This window comes from Styela clava, chromosome 2 (genome assembly GCF_964204865.1).
Source record: "Styela clava chromosome 2, kaStyClav1.hap1.2, whole genome shotgun sequence".
NCBI classification, from domain to species: domain Eukaryota; kingdom Metazoa; phylum Chordata; class Ascidiacea; order Stolidobranchia; family Styelidae; genus Styela; species Styela clava.
The window spans coordinates 30,409,027-30,430,353 of NC_135251.1; the positions used below are offsets into that span (position 1 = coordinate 30,409,027).

The 21,327-nt window shown below is 33.8% G+C and overlaps 1 protein-coding gene across 1 annotated transcript; it reads left to right on the forward strand.

The window, feature by feature from the left end:
* The first annotated feature begins 8,607 nt into the window (after window positions 1-8,607).
* LOC120336371 (uncharacterized) lies at window positions 8,608-17,220 on the forward strand. Its single transcript, XM_039404041.2, has 10 exons — window positions 8,608-8,770; window positions 10,236-10,386; window positions 10,609-10,753; window positions 11,133-11,340; window positions 12,452-12,597; window positions 12,704-12,822; window positions 13,378-15,041; window positions 15,288-15,382; window positions 15,714-15,781; window positions 16,135-17,220. The coding sequence occupies exons 1-10, from the start codon at window positions 8,723-8,725 to the stop codon at window positions 16,794-16,796; spliced, it is 3,306 nt and encodes a 1,101-aa protein (XP_039259975.2). The 5' UTR covers window positions 8,608-8,722; the 3' UTR covers window positions 16,797-17,220.
* The last annotated feature ends 4,107 nt before the right edge of the window (window positions 17,221-21,327 follow it).

A 21,327-nucleotide genomic window follows, 5' to 3' on the forward strand; every position in this document is an offset into this window, starting at 1 on the left:
TACTCTCCCCTGGGATGAAAATGAAAGCATCAAGTTAATAATTCTTTCCTGGTACCAATACCATTTCCGTTTCCCGGGTAACAGTGATGAAAGTGTACAACGAAAGAATACTTTCAATTAAACTAGGGCTTGGCATTTATTTCAATATGAGCCGCACCATTGTCTTATTGTCTGCTTTACATATTATATCATAAATATGATTATGTTAATGGGATACGATTAAAATTTAATTAATCTATCAGTGAAAGCTCTAAGTAAAATTAAGCATACTTGCCACTCTTTCATTGTATTGCGGGTCATCTCACCGTAGCAATTCGTCAGCGGCCTGAAAACTAGAAACACTTGTTTCTGAATGCCATGCATGTGCGTACCATACTGTTACCGAGTGTTTTTTTTTGCGAATTAAAACCGCACCCATGTGAGCCACGTGTCGATGACTTCGGTATCTTTAATGTACCACCTGCTTATAATTTAGAGACAATTCCTAAATTCGATTAACGTTCCTTTATGTGATTGTGAAGAACAATGTTGCCAACAAAATGAGAAAATATCTCAGTATGAACATTTAACGCTACATTTATGGTATAAAGCCGTTGTTAATATTTACTATGGCACCTCTATTATGAATCTACTCACTTAGTGTTAGCGGTAATTAGTGCTATCACCACTTATCAGAAAATGACAATTTTGGAAAGAAATTAAATAAATTACATTCACGCTTCATTGAACAGGAAAGACTGATCACCCGGCATTCCAAGGCACATTGCTCTGTAAATCTAGTAACGAAACGACCGACCAAAATATCTTCATTGTTGGTTTTTGCTAATTAGAAAATAATTTACAAAACCTAAATAAGAATTATTTTTATTTTAAGCCCCCACATAGGCTCAAATGTTCAATATTCATATTGATATACTTTATCTGGCGGTAAATGACTATCTATCATAGGTAGATTGTGATTTGAAATTGTTTTTGCTGCTTCACACTCAATCTTGAATTAGGCACATTGTTGAAAGTTGGATCCTAAGATGTCAGCTTTGCCAATATATGTCAAAGTTTAAATGTTTGTTTAATATCCCGAACTGAAAATTATAAGTTCTAACGAAATATTATAAACAAGATGAAGATAAAAGTGAAATGAATTACCGTCGACAAATCATATCACGAGGCTGCGGTAAACGATTATTTTAATTCCAGTCAAATGTATTGAAATACACATTTGCTAACATGAATCATACATGTTACGAAGTTAAACAAAGTGTGACGTCATAGAATAAGCCTTGGCTAAAATTTATGTCTCTACTATTCGGTCAACTTTCAGTTAACTCTCTCCATCACTACATGTGTAAGAATTGTCCTTGGTTAAGACTTTTCTTCCAAGTAGATATATGGAATTGTACGGGGATCTTTGTAATTTTTTTTAATTTGCTTGGCTTGCGTGAGAGTGAGTTGGTTACAAGATACCAGCACTTCTTTTGTGAAAGTAACATGCTGATGCGGCGACTTGTACCGATCTCTCATCGGATTTCCTGTGCGTAATTTCAAGACTTAGGAAGAACCTGCAAATTTGTACGATCAGAAGCGCAATCTGCGCCAACATGCAACGCGATTCACAACTTCCTGGATGAGTTACACTTTCATTTGTTTATTTATTTTTAGTTTTTATTCAAAATGTACTAGATGCCTCTGCTAGCTGTCATCGTTTGATTTTTCAGAGAATTCAAGTGGTTTTGAAAAAATGTGACGTAGGTAGTTTATACTGAGGCATTGAAACCACGATATTTGTGCACTACATATATTTTCAACAATAGTTATTTTCTGTTAACTGGATTTTTGACATCTATACAAGCTTGGGAATATTCGTTCAAAGACTACTCAAATTTACAACCGTTTTCCATTATTTTCGGAATTTCGCAACAGAGCTAAATACAAAAATTTTAGTGTTCTAAAGTTGTCACTTCAGCTTCAAAATGCACATAATTTTGCGGAATTCCAGTCGATGATAAATGCATAAAAAGCTAAATAAAATCCCACACAAAATACAAAATAAACGAAACAACTGATTACCACGATGTCGGCACAATTTCAAATATTTTTATTAGGCCAGTCCGATTCAATGTTAAAATGCATACCTATTATAACATGCATTAACAAGCTTATATTACTATATCCCGTATATAATATTAAAATATAACACAGACAGGCAATATTTTCGATGGACCGCTCATTTGAAGCATTCTATGAGCATTCAACATTCATATCCCAAGGATGGCAATATTCATTTTAGTGGAAATAAGAGGATAAACATGGTACAACATTTGAAGAATTAGAATATAAATCTGTTCTCGACGTAATTGTCATTTCCATATTTTCTAAGATTAAAGCTTTTATAAAAATTGAGGTAGAAATAATATGCTTTGTGTTAAACATTTTTCGATTGCTAGGTAGATCGATCGTATCTAGATCTCGTATTGTGAAATAAGATTATTTTCCGGTGGCCGTCAAGTATTTTCCCAATGCAACAAAATGAAAGAAAGGTAAAAAAAATGTATTGGGATGTGGCGATGGACGCGTGGGAAATTCGATTTTGTCATTTCTCAAAAAGATAATATTCTTGTTTTATCACAGAAACACTGAATATATTATCAATAATATTTTACCGCAAATTTTGTTTTTGTAAACAATGAAAGTCGACTGAACATTTCCTTACTCAATCGCCTAAGAATATATGTTAGCATCACATGTAATTTACGTGTAATACAAGTTATATATATGTATATATATATAACTACACATAATATAAGTCATATATAATTTGTACTTGGCAGATTAACCGACGTATCAATAATCTTGGAATTTCAGTGAATTTATGGAAGCTTTTTAATAGTATAATTGGAAATAATCTTGTCGTGTATACCGAGGCATAAAGGAGTTTTGTCTTTATGGCGGATATTTTTATCATATTTTTATGCGGATATGTAAGAAATGGCTCCTCTTACATCATTACCAGTTTGCGCTTTCAACACTAATTTTATATTAGTGCAAACAATGAAATGACCATCAGGTTTTCTGTTTCGACCCTCTGTCAAATCCGTTACATTGCGTTCATATTCTGTATACTGAATATCCTGTATTAAGTAATTTAGTAGAAGGTCCCGAGCAGTCTGAATTTGCGCAAAATTGTTTTGATGGCATTACGACACTCTTTGGTAATACTTTTATCGCCAATTCAAGCCCGTGGGTTGTCGATAGGCTCTCTATCAATGACTCGGATGTGTGGAATCTATCTATCTAAATTAGTATACTACAACATCGGCAATATTTGAATTCACAAAAAATGGGGGTGGAGTAGGCAACGTCATGAGTAGCCAATGCAATATTACCATCCAAAGTGTTAGCGGCTAAAAAACATTATGTTATTCGTAAAACTCAATTCATCTGAATTTCACGTTAGATCATCTTTTTTTCATGTGCTAATATATTAATCCTTGATCAAAAAAGAGGTTAGCACACGTCCTCCGTATCCTCTTCGACTTGTTGTTGTTGTTGTTGTTATATGTTTTATGGCGCTTATAACTTCAGTGGTCTTTTGCGCCATTGATCAATTCAAATTTAAAAATACTATACTAACATATAATACAATATTTACGGATATATAATTATACAATTGAATCAATTGCAATAAGTAATTATTTCTAAAAGCTTATTTCTTTTCGACTTAATGTATAGCATCGTGTTTTCTGGCAACAGATATACCAAAAGTGTCGCAGAATTAAATTTAACAACTTGTAAAATGATGCACTATATTGTAGCTTATATTTTATTATTCAAGTTACTCTAGTCTAGCGCATTATGGGTTCGAATAGATAATCAGTTTGAAGATGTTTAAAATATGTATCATGTATGCCGAATGACACAATACTGAAGCAGATATCGAGTATAAGATAAATCCAATGAATGTTGCTCATTTTGACCAACCATAAATGTGAAGATCATATTTACTATGCTGTCCTAAAATATTAAAAAAGAGGATTATTAATTGTGATAAATTATTATTATTTCAAGAGCATTGAGGATATATCGCTAGTTGATTATCAATGACACACAAGCTTGTGTCGTAATCAATTTCACATTTTTGTTGGATTTCTCTAAGAACTAACCAAAAATTTGTTTTGAAATTTATTTATCTTCGCTCCACACTCGTTCAACGAAAGACTTGTGGTTGGTGAAGATGTCGTGTCGTTTCCGTCCTGTCGCTGATGGAAAAGCTCAAGAAAGTGACGGGATCACAACATGACCGATGGAGTCGTACTTCAGTTTTAGTTAACCGGCTGTTTTGGCCATTCGCCACCACCGAGAATGGTACTTATATACACGGAGACATCATCTCGTGACAATAAGTGCGTTGTGAAAAGCGTAGACCGGAACTGATTCGAAAGTACTTGTTGTTTCGAAGCGAGCAAGGACACTTGCACAATTTTAATTGTAGCCAATATCTCAATTATCTCCGAATCCATCTGTTACTTGTTATTTTGTTTACTTTTCTACTTAAGATGGTTGAATGTCAATATAAATGTGTAACAAAAGGCTCGTTAGGAAATATCTCTGGCTCGAAAATGAAGAGGTTTTGTTGTGGATTTTATTTTAAAATAGAGCAGATGAAGAGATATTGAATGAAACACTTTTATTTGGTTTCTGTATTTCATGCCAAAGTTACGTGGAATGCAATATATAGATGGATATTTGTTTCAATTAAAATATGATTTCCGTATGGAAAGCAGCACAGCAAGCGGGAAATTTCGGAAATTTTCACTTCAACGAAAATATATTCAAATTTAAGAGATTTTGTTTTGAAATTTGAAACCCGACAAGCAATGATTTCAATTTCGTTTTCCTAATCCACTCGTGATTGACATTGTGCTATAAATGTGATTCATTTATGAAGGCTCGCACCATGACCCACGCTTGTACGTGTTTAACTGGGAAATATTCGCTGATTGGATTTAACATATGGTAAACTTCCTGACAGAATATCCCCAACTCACCTCGGCTGGAACACCGCATTATACTTTCTCTATGTTTGCACATAACATAAGGTGTAATACGGATAATACGATAATTCTCTTTATCAACAAAATTGCTCACGTGATAATACTTCCGTAAGATTCAACAGATTTAGTTCCAAGCAATACTTAGATTACTATTAATCAAAAGTTACCTGGTATTTTGCAATAACTAACCGTGGCGACTTACTGCATTTGAGATGAGGATGTTGAAAGCATATATCTTCTACTCATAAAAGATTCACGAATATTTTTTAAGTTCAAGTATTTTGCATGCACAGTATATCTAATTTTCTCAAGTTTTTTTTTGTCGAGACTGTATTTATTTATCGCCCAATTTAAAGTATACTATGAATGGTGTCGCTAGGAGGTACTGTTATGATCCGCATTTGAACTCTCTAAACATGAAATGTCAAAGATAAAATAGAAAAAGTCATGCATTGCTGTGAAATATTGTTTACCTTCCTATTTTGAGGACAAATTTTAATAAGATTATTTATAAAAGGCACTTTTTTCAATATTCACTTCATTGTGAGATTAATCGAAATATCACCCTTAGGAAATTTAGGACAGTCATTTACAAAGTTGAAAATACTGTATTTATTCGATTTTGAAATAAACGTAGTCAAATATTTAATAACTGGACGTAATTCTTAAGCTGTGTGACAGATTTTACTAAAAGAACAATATCAATTCGATTTTTTATTTATACTTAAATATTTTGTTTCAGAAATAACTAAATTTTCGAGATATATTCCACTATAACTTAAATGAAATGATATGTGATTTTCTACGCAATCGTCATTGCCTCAGCGAGCGATATGGCGATTGAATATTATAATCGTACGTCAGCCATATCACTCGCAAAGCAGTCGTAACTTAGATTCGCCGTGAGTTTGGATTTAAGATAAATTTATGCGCTCGCCACCATGTCGCACGCTAATTCGAACGCAAACATAAATCCGAATTTCGAAATCACTTCTATCGTTTCAATTGTCGGAGACATCTCAGGAGACACCTCGTTAAAGTTAATTAGAAAAATTCTCCGTACGAGCGCAAATTTCAGAATTGCGTAAAAAGTTGATTGCCATTTGACGCTAAAGGGATGTGACCTTTGGAAGTGAAAAATGGTAGATATAGTGAGGCATTGTTGCAATTCCTATTTTACTGTCAGTTACTTCTATCCCATGACCTAAAATGATACTCACGGACGACTAACGCGAAAGATCTCGGATACCGCTCAATAGCAGAATAGAGAAGCAGGAAGACGTGTGATGTGCATTAACTGGCTAAAGAAACCATACAAATTGTTAAAGGAGATGCCTGGCAACTTTCAGGAGGTGGATTTGAATCACAGGAGACATTTGAATGACACCCATGCTTCTGATTCATTTTTTTTACGTAACGGCGATCGATCTTACGAGCAGTTCGGTGTTATACCCGATACAATTAACGATTATTTTTTCTCTCTCTCCTCTTGTCCTAATCCGCTAAATCCCCATCAGCAAATACTTTTTGATTCTCTTTTCGCTACCTGCCATGGCTTATCGCCATTGAAGCTTATTTTATCTTGTGACCATACCTGGAGATGGCTTTCGTCTATCATGAACCCAAAGAGCATACAAGATTAACAAAGTGAGAATAAACAAAGTAATATTCGCTGTGACATTGTATTCTTAATACCATATTCAATTTAAATTATTTGTATTATGATAATGCTAAAATCGGCTTAAAAGTCGCCTGTGAAAATCAACACTTTAAATATATCACTGCTGGATATACATATGATATTGTAGCGCCAGATCATCGAGCATTCTGTCAAGGCCAAACAAGTGTGTGACACAAACCATTCAAGTTTGAGATCTAAAGGAAAAGTCCGTTTAGCTACAGATTAATAAAACCATAGCTAACAATTTCTAATTTCATGTTACTTCAAACAGGGATGTGAGGCTCAATAAAATATTCATTATTTTACGTTTGTAGGCACGCAATTCTTTATTATCAAATTACATTTGTTGAAAGGTATGATAATATAAAAATATGTCCACCGACTTCCATTTTTTGCAATAGCTTTAAAATAAATTATCAATAGTAAAGATATTGAAAATTAATGATTTTATGTTTTATTTGAAAATAATTAAAAACGGGTTCAAATCTGGTTTTCATTTTTCAACGCGCTCCAAAAACTCTAATAATACAAACAACGATAATGACTTTTTTCATAACGCAAGTTTGTCTACCATCTACTTTTCCCTATTTATAAATAAATAGGCCAAACTATTCGTTGATTTTGCAAAAGTCTACCAACAACAGTCAATAAGAGATTAAGAAAATTTTAGAGGTACTGATTGGCATATTGACTTTAACTTAGAATATTTGTATTTTGAGAACTTGAAATTGTTTTGCAAAAAAAGGGGGAAAGGCCTAAAATTATAGCTTACAAGCATCATATTTTTGCAATGAAATTCATAGGACCTGTCGATATGAAAATATACGAATCAGAAAATACTGCGCGTCAAGAAATATGTAGCTATGGTACGCGGGCGGATCGGAAAACCTTCAACCCTCATTGACCCATTGAAATATATTTAACCCCCAATAAAGCTTTTTATAATTTGACTTTTATTTTGCTTATTTGAAGGAAAAATATCAATCGATATAATATTTTCCTACTGGAATAACACAAGCATACACAGCTCAAACAAGTATATATTCAAGGTATGCAATATTTGTTTGACACAGAGACTGAAGGAGCTGCACAGAGGCGAAGTTCTCCATTGAACCCAAGTTGTGGCTCTTGAGCAGTTATGTTTTCAACTACTCAACAAGATATATCAAAAGTGCATTTTGGACATTTCCACTCATTTTTTAACCTGATTATAAAAACTACAACTATTGTATCCTTTATAGTTACTTTTATTCGCGTTGGAAATATTTTTAATATAATACCACATGTTGTTTTATTGAAATAGTACAATACTGCTTAACAAGTAAGTAGGGTATCAAAATAATATCACTTTTACATATTACATGCTAAATCCGATTATCGGAATAATCTATCTTCACCAGTTTACTCCAGTATCATGCGGAGAACAAACACAACAGGATATCAGCTCCCATGTGATAAAGCTTATTCTATTCTACTAAATACCTCGTAACCCCATCTCGATTATTATCACAAAATCAAACATGGGGGTAGTGTTGTAAAATATATGTATGGTTTACGTTGGACTTCGCGAAAAGTTGAGATCATTCAAAATTGAAAAATATTACGTATGATAATAGTTCCACTGACTATAAGCGATCATTGTGTTTAGGCTTTTACTCCAAAAATTGATTTATTTTTTTGAAATCATCTACAATAATTGAAAAAGAAAATGCCCATATACCCATGACCACGCTTAAGCGTTATTTCTCGGAATCCGCGCGCGGTCCAACTTTTTCTCTCGCATTTTTTTCTTTTTTCCTGTTTGGACTCGACGCGCAGTCCACCACTCGAGCTTTATAAAAGAACGTATTTATTCACTTTCCCCCTTATAGTTTTGTTACATTCGTAGCCGAAGCGTTACATTTTTTGTCGAAGGCGTGAACGTTGTATGATTTATATCTTTCTTTTTCTTATTTACTTTGCAAAATTCTTCTCAAGACATTGACGAAGTATGTTCTCACTGAAACATGACGATCCCGCTGCTCATGGAGACTCCGAGGTATGTAAATATTACGAATATTATTTATGGTTTTGTTGTGAGTTTTGACTTTTTAAACTGATAAAGTAAAACATCGGGCGTTATGTTATTTTGAAGCTTGTCACGCCATACGAATATTAAGTTTTTTGTCTCCATTTTAACCAAATTTCCGCCATTTTTATTTAATCACCGCATATCTAAGAAGTTTTTAGTTTTTTGCAAAATTTTAAGCGTGGATTATTCTATTTAAAAAAGAATTGTTCTAGTAAATATATAAATAATGTTTTGTTTAATATTACTAAAATAGTAAAACGCATGATAAATGTAGTTCTGTAAAAACGTCTTTATTTATCAAAAACGTCTTTAAATGTTTAAATGAAAATATATTCGTTACAGCATATATTGACGTATGCGATTTCTGCCATTTAATTATGGTTTGTTTGTTCTTTGCTCCTGCTACTTAATATATATTTGGTTAGATCAGTGTTGTATTCATTATTATTATTTAATATTCTGCTATATATCATTAGTAGCCAAGTCCGGTAAGACATCTTTTGCAATATTTGCTTAAAGGGTTCCTAAATTCGGGTGCATGAAATGGTAATATCCGTAAAGTAAATGTCTTTGTCCTGAAACGGGTGGAAACGTGTGTTTTCAGAAGAGCCTACTTGAAATGTATTTCAAATAGATTTGATATATAGCAAAAAAAAATCAGTACAAGTTAAAATTCAACAGCTATTTTGATTTGACGTCGATGGTTAAATTTAAATTGAAAATGCTGAAATGGTACTGGATTGCATCGTTCAACAATGCCCTGAAATCGGTTTATGGATTTTTCCTGATCTTTTAGGAAATGAATTACGCGATTTACAACAAAATACAGTTAGATTGCAGTCATATTTCTAACTGTGTACGCATTTCGCACTGTTAATATTGATACCAATTATCACTTTCATTTATCTGTCGCTAGTTACACAAAAATCAGACAATGTACATTAAAAGGCCGAAGGTACTTTAAACACGACTGTTTCATCGAACAATTGACATTTTAAATGTAAAACATACAAGACCATTTGGGAAGAGGCGTCGTAAAGTTCAAATAAACCCCTTCACGATATTGAAGATATTATCTCAACTGTTACGTTTGTCTCGAGTTATTTTGAAAATTGACGTTTCAACATTCAACTTTTTATGCGTTTGTGACAGATTCAAAATGTGCCTTTTCGAAATAATGTGCAGTTAAACGCATATTTAATCTAAAGTAGTTTGATTAATGTGAAAATTCAATAATACGAGATTTTAGGTTTTTGCTTGAGCTTCCCGAAAATATTTTCACCGTTCAATAAAACTTGTTTTCAAGCTCCTCTATTGAAGGCGCCAACGATATTGCTTTTGATCTGCATTGTTTATAACTTTATTTGAGGGCTTCGCAATTGGGGTTATAATTACATGTCATATTATAATCTTAATTTTTTTTTATTTGTAGAATAAAAAAAAAAGAAAATTCTCAGAAAATTTAAACAACAATAACAATCATTCTGGTGACTGTGAACGACCGGAAATGATATTGAAAATGAGATCACGTGATTCGGATATAACGTCACCGAAGTATTTTGGGCGGCGAATATCAGAGCCAGGTATTCATATTGATATAATTCAATCAATTATTATATTTCATAAAATGTGACATCAATATAAATAGTGAATATAATCACCAATATAAATACGAAATATAAAATTAATGTAAAGCATATTACCCAATATGTTATAGGTTATAAATTCATTGATTTAATAATATATATATCATTTTAGAATGACAGAATGTTTATTATTATCAATTAACAATTCTTAATTTCCAGATATGACGAATTCTGACTTTGTCGAAAATTCAGAAGATTCATCTCCGAGGCAAATAGATGACGTGCATGCATTTTTATATCGACCATCTTTTAACAATTCTTTGCATTTCGACAAAAACCAACAACAAAGCGACTGTGATAAAAAGTAGGTTTTAAGTTTTTTTCATAATTTCACATGATTTCTAATCGCTTTAAAATTTAAACAGACTAAAATCACTTATATTTGCTGACTTCTATTTTCAACAACATAAAAATAAATTCATTTGATTTTGTGTTTTTTCCAAATTTTGATAACAACCAAGCAACAAAAAATGAATTAGAATCACTATATTTTCTAATTATTACAAATTTTGCAATACCCAAGTTAGATTTTGTAGATTTACTTGATGAGTATCCATAGAAAAATGATGATCCATTGAATCTGTTTATAAATCACCCAGTCCATCTGGGTAAATAAATATTTGAGAGAATTGAAAAAGTTCTGTGGAAATTATTCACAAAACACATATTATCTTATTTTGCAGATTTAGATGCGAGCATTGTGACAAATCGTTCACAGACCCTTCAAACCTGCAACGACATATCCGGCAGCATCATGTGGGGGCTCGAGCACATCCTTGCCCAGAATGTGGAAAAACCTTCGCAACTTCAAGCGGTCTAAAGCAGCATCAACATATTCACTCTAGTGTAAAACCTTTCACATGCGAAGTATGCCACAAATCTTACACCCAGGTGAGTGAGACTCAATTTGTAAGGCTTAGTAATAGGTAACACATGAGATATTTTTGGTAATTTGTAAAATAAAGAACACACGCACTTCCTCAGAAGTAGAGGATTAGGGCTAGTGCCGCTCAAACGCCAAAGGTTACTGAAACTATATAGATTCATGGTTGTGCATTACGTGTCAGCAAACGGTAATGCGAAACTTGTAGTAGTTCTCGCCAGCACGACCAATGAAACAGCTATGAGGTAATATGAAGTCCTCATAAAGTTCTTGGTAATAAACACTTGGCATTTAAATTTTTTTGTGAAATGGGAAAGATATTTCGAAACAACAAACTAAAATCGTTGTCCCATCACTGGGCCAACCAATATTGAATTGTCAGTTGACAATTCATTGCAAACTGAAGGAACGGTAAAATATTTCCAACGTCGAATTGTATGTAATTGTGTGAATCAAGATCACTGGCAATACATTTTTCCACTTTTAAAAATATACGCGTCTGTCAATAAATCACAGTAAATCAAATACACAAAACTTTAGTTTGGAAAAATATTATCTTCTCCTAGCATCAGAATAGGTATTCTGAGTTGTAAGTTGCAAACCATGTTTCAAATATACATTGAAATAAATATCAAATGGCCTTCTCTGCAAATTTGATGCAAATGTTAAAATACGACCGCACGAGAGACAATTGAATCCATTAGTAAAATATTTTGTAGTTTTCGCAGTTTGTGTTTGAAGCGAAAGCATTTCCGCAGTTGAAATGAAACACTCGCATACAAATATTTTTAAATGAAGACAAAACGTAGCAATAGGAAGTTCAAGTTGAAAGGTCTTGCTCAGGTATCGCCCTGTCTGCGAAGGGAATTGTTGTTTTACAATATGCGGTAATCAAAATGGAATTTCAATGTAAATAAATTTCAGACCATTTTCCTACGTTCTAAAGGCAGAACAGATACTTTTTTGATTGCCGTTGAATAAACAATAATTCCTATGCACATATCTTAACCATTATTAATAACTTTCTGAAGCACGTGAACAATTTTGCCACTAATTGTTCAACCTTTACGACATAAAGCGCTTGATTCATCAAATAATCAAATTCTACTTCTTTTACAGTTTTCAAACCTTTGTAGACATAAGAGAATGCATGCAGATTGTCGAATAAATATAAAGTGTGAAAACTGTTCACAATCATTCCCGAATTCAAGTGCATTGAACAAACATCGAAGATTCTGCGAATCGAATTCAATTTACATAGGAAGGTAAGAACAGTTCTTATTTAATTTGAAGGAATTCGAAGCAAATATAAAATTAAGAATTTTCACTTGTTCAAATTTTTAATAATGATGCTTATATATATTTTTACAGTCGAAATGGAAGCCTGCTGTCAACACCTGGAACACGAGAGGACGATACACCATCCCACTCGCTTCTAAATCAACAACTTATTAGATTTGGGAATGAAAATATGTCACAACAGAACCCCGGTGCGTAATATTTTTTTAAAAATATTTGTACTTTATTTAATTTTATAATAATTGCAATCATTTCATTAAAAATGAACCCTGTAAATTGCACAGAAATGCAACACGGCTTCCAATTTTTAGCAATCGCTTTCTTTGAAAAATTGGCGAATGTTTTTGATTTATTAGGAATGTCGTGACTGGCTTTACAAAATTTATATAAGCGGACATGGTATAAAATCGCCTTTAATCAAATTGTGGGAAGTTTTGTGTAGTCATCAGTTGATTTTTTTGTTTGGATACTCATTTCCTATTATTATTTCTCGCTATAATAGAAACCACATTCAAACATAAGTATGTGATATTTTTCTCCGGTCAGATATTGAAAAACAATTTCAGATATAACAGTTTCAATAAAAACCCGTCCATTTATTCTCTGAGATGTACTTAATGTATGTATTCATTTCTCATGAAAGTTGACGCTATTTGTCATAAACAGTGCATTGCCTTTTTCAGTCGAGGAAATTACTTTTAAAATAATAATATTCTGGAAGTTTAACATTTTCTTTAATTTTTTAGACGTCATGCCATTGTCCAAGATTAGAAAAATTAGCGACGACCAAGCCTCAGCAAAATATTTTCAACATTATTCGACTCAAATGCAACCATTCCCGTTCGTGCACAATTTACCAAACGTTCAATCCGACGCATACTTTCGTCAAGCAAGAAACTTGCTGTGCGGCACAAACATTCGACCGTCCGTTCACGCATCACCGACAACAGTAAACAAACCAAACCGTGTTGATGTTCAAGTCCAATGTGAAAACCCAAATGTCGATCAAATGTCTCCCATGAACAATTACAACACGTGGAATAATGTTCGCATTTTAAAAGCTAACGGATTGAGGTACGAAAGTGCGGAGGGAAGAGTACGACATAACTCAAATGCCAGACATTCTGAAGTTCAAGTTGACATCCCAAACTTAAAATCCCCCAGAAGGATTTCAGAAAAACGTTCGTGTGATGTAACACCCAATGCGATCAATCACTTTTTGCCGAACTTATTCGACTCACCTCCTAAAAGAAGAAGCTCCATAGACAACGAACGCGACATTTCTGCTAATTATAGAACAGCAAGTGAACTCTATCGTCTTAATTGGAATTTTAGATTCCGCCAAATGCTTGATGAAATTGCCACGCGCCAGAGACTATTTGACATCGGGCCATCCACATTTTCCCCTGCACCAATTCCGAATACCCTTGACCAGTTGCACAAATTGGGTCTGCCACATCTTATCAATCCACTCTTTGCTCGCAGCTTTTACGATTCTTTGGCAACAGGAACGCAGAAAACCAAACATAGCAATACACTGCCAGCAGAATCGTCGCCTGTGACCGACAACCTCAATTCGTGGCAATATATGAAAGGCAAAAAAGACGAACCTTTAGACTTAACCATGAACAAACGCACACAAGAAGACATAATTGCAGATCAAGTAAGAAAGTCCCTTTCTTCCTTCCAACAATCTGTGGAGCGAACATCGGAAGAAAGTGCGATCAATCCGTCTCTTTTTCCATCATCTAACTTTCAACATAATAAACTTTTTGCTCCACATCTATTCGCTCATCCTCTCAAGGAACTTATGCCTCCGGCCAATGACAAAATCAATTTTTCAATAAACAAATTGCTCGGGAAGTACCCGAAAACCGAAACCCAATATGAACGACCGTTACCTCATGTGTCACCGAAATCAAGAAACGAAAATTCCGAGATTAATGAGTTTAGTCCCGAAAACCGAAGAAACCCAATTCAACATCTTCTTCGATTCGGCGACCAAGTTAACAGAAACCCATTTTCAAACTTTACCCATTTTCAAAGTTCAAATTTGAGTGGTAGAAAAGTACCCGAAGTCGTACAACCGAGGACCTACGAAAAACACGACACACTATGCAGCTCTCGTGATGCAAGAGGGTTCCCAATGGAGTTTCACAGGAAAATGGCGTTACCTTATCAAGCACGTATTCCAAACCTCTATCGTCCATTTGCTTCTGCCGAAAAAAAACGATTTGAACGTGAACGTTACGTATGCAAATACTGCTCAAAAGTTTTCCCTCGAAGTGCAAATCTGACAAGACATCTACGAACTCATACTGGTGAACAACCATATTCGTGTAAATATTGCGACAGAAGCTTTTCGATATCTTCAAACTTGCAGCGTCACGTCCGGAACATTCATAACAAGGTACTTAAATAACATTTTGTCTTTGTATAATATATTGCCAAAAGACATTGGCATAAAACTAAAGTTATTCTGCTATAAAAAGCAATGAAGCATGACTACCAGAATTGGCATCATGAAGCATATCTTGAAGTATCTCCAAGTATTTTACTAAACTCGATAGTCATACTGTGCACCACAATTTCAATTTTACACAAATATAGATTAATTAATTAGAAACGGTCATTTAAAACGGATAATTTTTCACAGGAAAGGCCGTACTCTTGCCAGTTTTGCCGACGTGCGTTTGGACAACAGACTAACCTAGAAAGACATGTCAGAAAACATCTGGAAAGATCTGAAATGTAAGCTGTCGATATATTTTAAAAAATTGAATGAAAATTTCACTCGTTTAAATAATGAATTGTTGCCAATGTTTTTATATGATACCATGCACAATATGTGCAAAGTTTAACAAAACAAACTTTAAAATATTCAATAAAAATATATTACATAAAAAATAATTTAAAATGTAATTTTGCAAACAAACAAAAACTTACCAGATGTACCTTAATGGGATAAACCTCATATATTGTTCAACTCGATGTATTAAAAAATGGTCCATTTTCAATAAAAGAACGTTCTTGCGTTCATAAATTTATTGAACCATTTTAACAACCTATTTCTCTTTTCCAGATTGACCAAAGTAGGCTGCACGGATGAAAACTATAAAGATAACCACAACCTTGCTGATGATACTAAAGGTGTGTATATATGTAGCCAATCATGTGTTAAGTAAGGATTACTAACAAATTCAGACTAATAAAAATGATCAAATTACGATATGAGTTATATGAGAGCAAGATTTCAACACAGTCCGGTCTTCATAATCATTAGTTTGTAATAACTAAACTAAAATGCTTGCCCAAGGAATAAGGTTTGTATTTTGGCTTTGGCGGGCGCATACTAGAATATATTATAAGGTATCTTAGATCTCGAATTCTAATAATCATTCAGCAAAATTAATTTTTGAAAAATAATATTTGGTCGACGGGTCATTTTCATTATTTCCCGACAATTCCTCTTCGTAAATTCCTAAAACCTCATTTATGTTTAGAAAAGTTCGTGGGCCCCGCGTTATGTAAAAAAAACTCTGAAGTTGCAAATAATGTCATGGATTGGAGTGAAGAACAAGCGTGTTCAATGTCGAATTCCAGCGAAAAAGTTCCTTATGACGACGATTTTGATGAGAATGATTCGGTTCCTACGAGTGCAAGTAGCTCACCTGTTTCAAATAGAAACGAAAAACTTAAAGAGAAACAAAATGTCTTCCCAATTATTTCGTCGAAGGAATTCGTAAGTCGTGCCGCAAAATATGGTCTTTTGAACAGTGTTGTGGGTCAGACCTCGCCGGAGTCAACCCAAAGGGCCCCATGCGACGGCGTGAACACATCGACTTCTTCGGAAACTGATGAGGGGGTTACTGCTTGTGGCGAATCAGATACAGAGGCTGAAAGCCCATTTGACAGAAATACAAATTATAAAAATCGCAATTTAGATCAGATGAAGCGTTTTTCAGATTTTGGATCCTGTAGCGATACCGAAAAAATTGACGATCAATTGAGCCCAGAACATCATGGAAGCCACCGGAAACCCGCTTTTGAAAAACACTTTTTTCATTCACAACCCTGCGGAAAGCCACTTCCAGAATCGCGCAATAATATTCCTTTTCATTGGATGACTAAATTTGAACAAATTGCTGCCAATACAACAGTTTGATTACTTAATTAACTTACCCGAATAACGACGATCGAATTAAGTTGTTTACTTCACTTTTTCATGAAGAATTTTAGACTGCAATTCTTCGAGCTTTATCTGGTATTTTTTCACCTTCTGTATATTTGCAAATACGTGGCTACATTGCTACAAAGCTACAACGAGTACAGCGCTACTTTTTGTTCAAAATTTGTTTTGAAATTACATAGAAATCGTGCTACCATATCTCAACGTTCCCAATGCATAAATCCTGGATTTGATGCTGCGCAATGTCATTTTTGATTATAAATTTCAAATGTAGCTGAACTACATTGTTAGTTTACATCAGTCTACATGCTTAATTTGTAATGTAGCCCAAACGCCAAACATTTTACTTCTGATTTACTTTTTCATTTTTTTGAAATAAACTAATGTTTTAAAATGAGTAGTTAACTTAATATGGTGTAAGTCGGACAGTGATCTCAAAATGGCGTCCTTGACCCTTAACAGCATAAAAAAATGCCAAGCCTCGATAAACTTATTCAAGCAAATCATACCTAATGCCTATCGCTGTCATCTGAATAATGTTTATAATCCTGGATTGCAAACGTTCTTGTCATTTCTCACCCATCGTAGTGACTGGGGTGAACGTATATACCTATATATATATATATATATATATATATAACTAATATAAGCATTCCAGGGTGTCGTATACCAGCAATACAATGTAATGATTGTACATTACGAAAACCCTAATTTACGAATCATGGCAGTAACTGTTTTGAGTCAAAAATGTTAAAGGTAAATAACACCTATATAAAAATTCACGTTAGCTCACTTTCGAGAAGTTTGTTAACTTCACTTTATTTTTAAATATAAAGCTTCCCTCTGTACTTGAAAAGACGTGAGAAAACGGATAATATCTCTTTTATGAAAGACAACATTTGCAGATCAAAAATCAACAAGATGCGCCGTAATGGCCACTTAAGAATTGAGTGGAAATAATATCGATGTACGTTGAGATAATCGCAAAGTATTTATTCAACATTTTGATGTTGAGAAAATGGACATAAAACTAGCGTTTACTGATCTACTACTAGATTTGCTACTCTTGAAAGTAGTCATTACCTTTTTAAATATTAAAGCTTGAGTTGGTAATCGTCCAATGTGAAAAATCTGTTTCTGTGAAACAAAATTATCGTTGGGAGAAAATATTTAACGATATAAGGGTGATAACAATAGCAAGTATGAACTACAAAATACACTACATATATTATGAAAAGTCACCATTCAGTAGATTTCGTATTAACGAGATTAATGTTTGATAATATAAAAACATATTATTTAGTTCCTTGTCACCGTAGGCCAAGAGAATTCCCATTATTCCATATTTTTGAAAAAATTATTTTTTAATAATACATTGCGTATAAACTTCAATAAGACAGTGGATGAACATTCATAAAACAAGTTATATTCTTTTAGTATGAATGAAAAAAATGAATTTTATTACTAGATCGGACTGAAGGATTGTGTGAGTTATTACTGCTCCGACAACCTATTTTAGTCAAGCAGCGAAGTTTATTGTCAGGTTATCAAAGAGTGGAAAAAATAAAATGATATGACAAAATGGCTGCCTCCAAGTGTGGTCTAAACTCTGGGTTACGCTTGACTTGATCGTGAATGAAGTCAGGTCGAAGAAGACGTAAAAATCGACAACTGACAAGAAAAATATCATAAAGCGTGTTAAAAACGGACGTAATTTCATTTAGAGCCATGAAGGGTTCTATGTTGCAATGACTTACAATGCAATTACAGTAATGTTTGAAAAACTTCAATTTTCTCATTCCCACTATCAAAGGGTGTTAATCGTGGTACCGATATTAAATTTCTTATGTTACAAATTATATCGATTTTCTTGTAGGCTAATACGAAATTATCCAGTTCGCCGACCTTTTATTTCCAGTAATGTATACTTGAGGATACTGTTGTTTGTTTTGCTCTACTTTCTAACCCAGCGTTTGTTTTGATTATGACATTTCCTGAAATACACAAATAGGACTGACACATCTCTCAACCAATAAATGTGCCGGTTGTCAATTATGGTTCTAGAATAAAATACGACGTATAAGTTTGTTAAACTCGACTTTAATGTTGTATCACGGAAATGAACAATTGAAAGGTCCTAGACCGATGATGTCGCCTGATGGGTATTTATTTGTTGTTTATGTACTGGTTGACTGAAAATAGGACTATTTGCCACAACCGAAGCAGACATACCAATCGTTTTCCTCCAAACATGTTAGAAACTATACTTTCCTCGGGTTTCGTTGGCGCCCATTATAAAATAGTGTATTAGCATTTTCGTGCGGAGATACAATGAATTTGCGCTACCAAAGTTTCATTTTCATTCGAACGATTTACGTCGTCAAGGGCCATCGAAACGGTTGACAAATTGACTATAGTTGTGTCTTAGAATTTGCGATAATGGTTGATGGAAGCGGTTTTAACAGACAACACAACACTAAATATATCTGAAATTAATCGCACCATCTTCATTGTATATATACCCTCGGTTACTGGATGATTTTCTACCGGCCAAAATTACTACAAGTACAACAAAAATTTCTATAATTCCCTATCTTGGTAAAGTTGTTGATATCAATATTCTCATATTTTCGTGAAAAAAAATATGAAAGAATATGTTACCGAAACTGTTACGGCTGCGTTAGTATTAAAATGTGTTCTAGCAAAAACAATATTTGCAGTATTTTTTACTCTACTGTAAGATGGTTTATGAAACGTCCATGATCAGGCGAATTCAGGCGAGTGGTTCAATTAAAATCGGTTTAGGTAATCTTACTCAATAAAAAACTGGTAATATATAATAGTTTGTTTGTATTTTCAACCGAAATAAAAATCGGAAGTTTTTGAAAAGATCAATCTGACTGTTGACAACAGCCCTGGCATCCCACTCCAGTTTAAGATGATGTTTTAGCCCGAACTGATGAGCGACTTTTATAAAAGGTGGAACTTTTGTTTTTCATTTCTGCTGAAAATTTTAACACCGAATAACCAACTCATGGAGTCTAATATTCTGATCCAACCCCCATCTCTGAAAATATTCATACTTTCGACTTCGGTTTAACTCGAAAATCCCCAGCGCTATATTTGTTATACTATATATACCCGATAAGCGTTGTAAGAATAGTTCATAGGCCAACCCAAATTTGTTATCGAGTCGGAAGATGATTTTTTGTCAAACTAGGGTCGGGAATAAAACAGGAGTCGCATGTTTGCCTCATATATATTAGTTTTAACACTACAGGCGAAACTTTACATTCGACTCCGGCTCCTGATGGGTGAAAATTTCGACACCGATTCCACCTTCGAACTCCCACCAAAATCTAATTTTGTAAATAAAAACTTTGGCGTATGCTTCTTAAACAGGATGTTAAAAACGTTTATCCATTTACTATTTTTTTTAAATTTCTGTGGAAAAATTTTGACTTTGATTACGCAACTATTAAACGTAATAAATTCTGACTACACGGTCTAGAAGTTCATAATTTTGACTCCGTCGAGTTTATAAACAGGACTTCGACTCCGGGTACAACGAAAACATGTTGAACTCTGACTTCACATCACTGATAAATAGTAATAAATAGCATAACGTCAAGAACCGAAACATTATTCTCTTCTACTATTGCGTTCAATAACAGTATTCGGTGCAGCTGATAATTAGTAAACAAAATGATTTTTGTTCTGCCAGTTTAATGCGGTCTTGACAGTCAACTGAAGTAATGATTTTTTTTGCAAATAATCCTTGAGGATATGTCTAAAATGAGTACGTTTTGGTATGTATTCAAATGTTACCTCACTGGCACTGTCACAGGACTACTACAGAGTATTTTTCGAATCACTGCTGGATTCCCGCGTATCAGAGTTTCCTCCAATTCCAAATGTGCAGTAGAACTTTGAAGCTAACCACGTCACGGAGAAGTCGCGATTTTTCATATCTATATCTTTCCTCTGATGAGACTTAAACATGTAAACATATTTTATACATACATTTATAGCCACACAACAAAATCAGCAATTTAATTCTATCCTGACATCTCGGCAACAGTAATTAGGGTTAATAAAACAATAAAATCCTCGCTATTTTATAAATAATTCGAATAATGATCAGACCTAATTAGGGGGGTGCGTAATGATGAGCCAGTAATCAGTGAAGGTTTTTATCGGTGGAGTTTTGTTTTGGAATTACGAGGCGAACAGTATTGAACATGTGTCGAGTATAGTGAAGAGTAATATGCTTTAGTTTTGGTCCACACTGGTGATTTGTTTACCTTAATCATTTACTCAAAACAGACAGATAAGCTCATCGAACCTACATATATTAGTAGTAGAACTTGAACACAGTTATTGTCTACATAGAGGAGCATACCAAACTGCATTTCAACGCAATAGCTCCGATAGCCACCGTGAAGTGGCATATTGCAAAATATATTTCAGTATTGGGGGAGGCAACTAAAGCTCTGCCCACTACCTA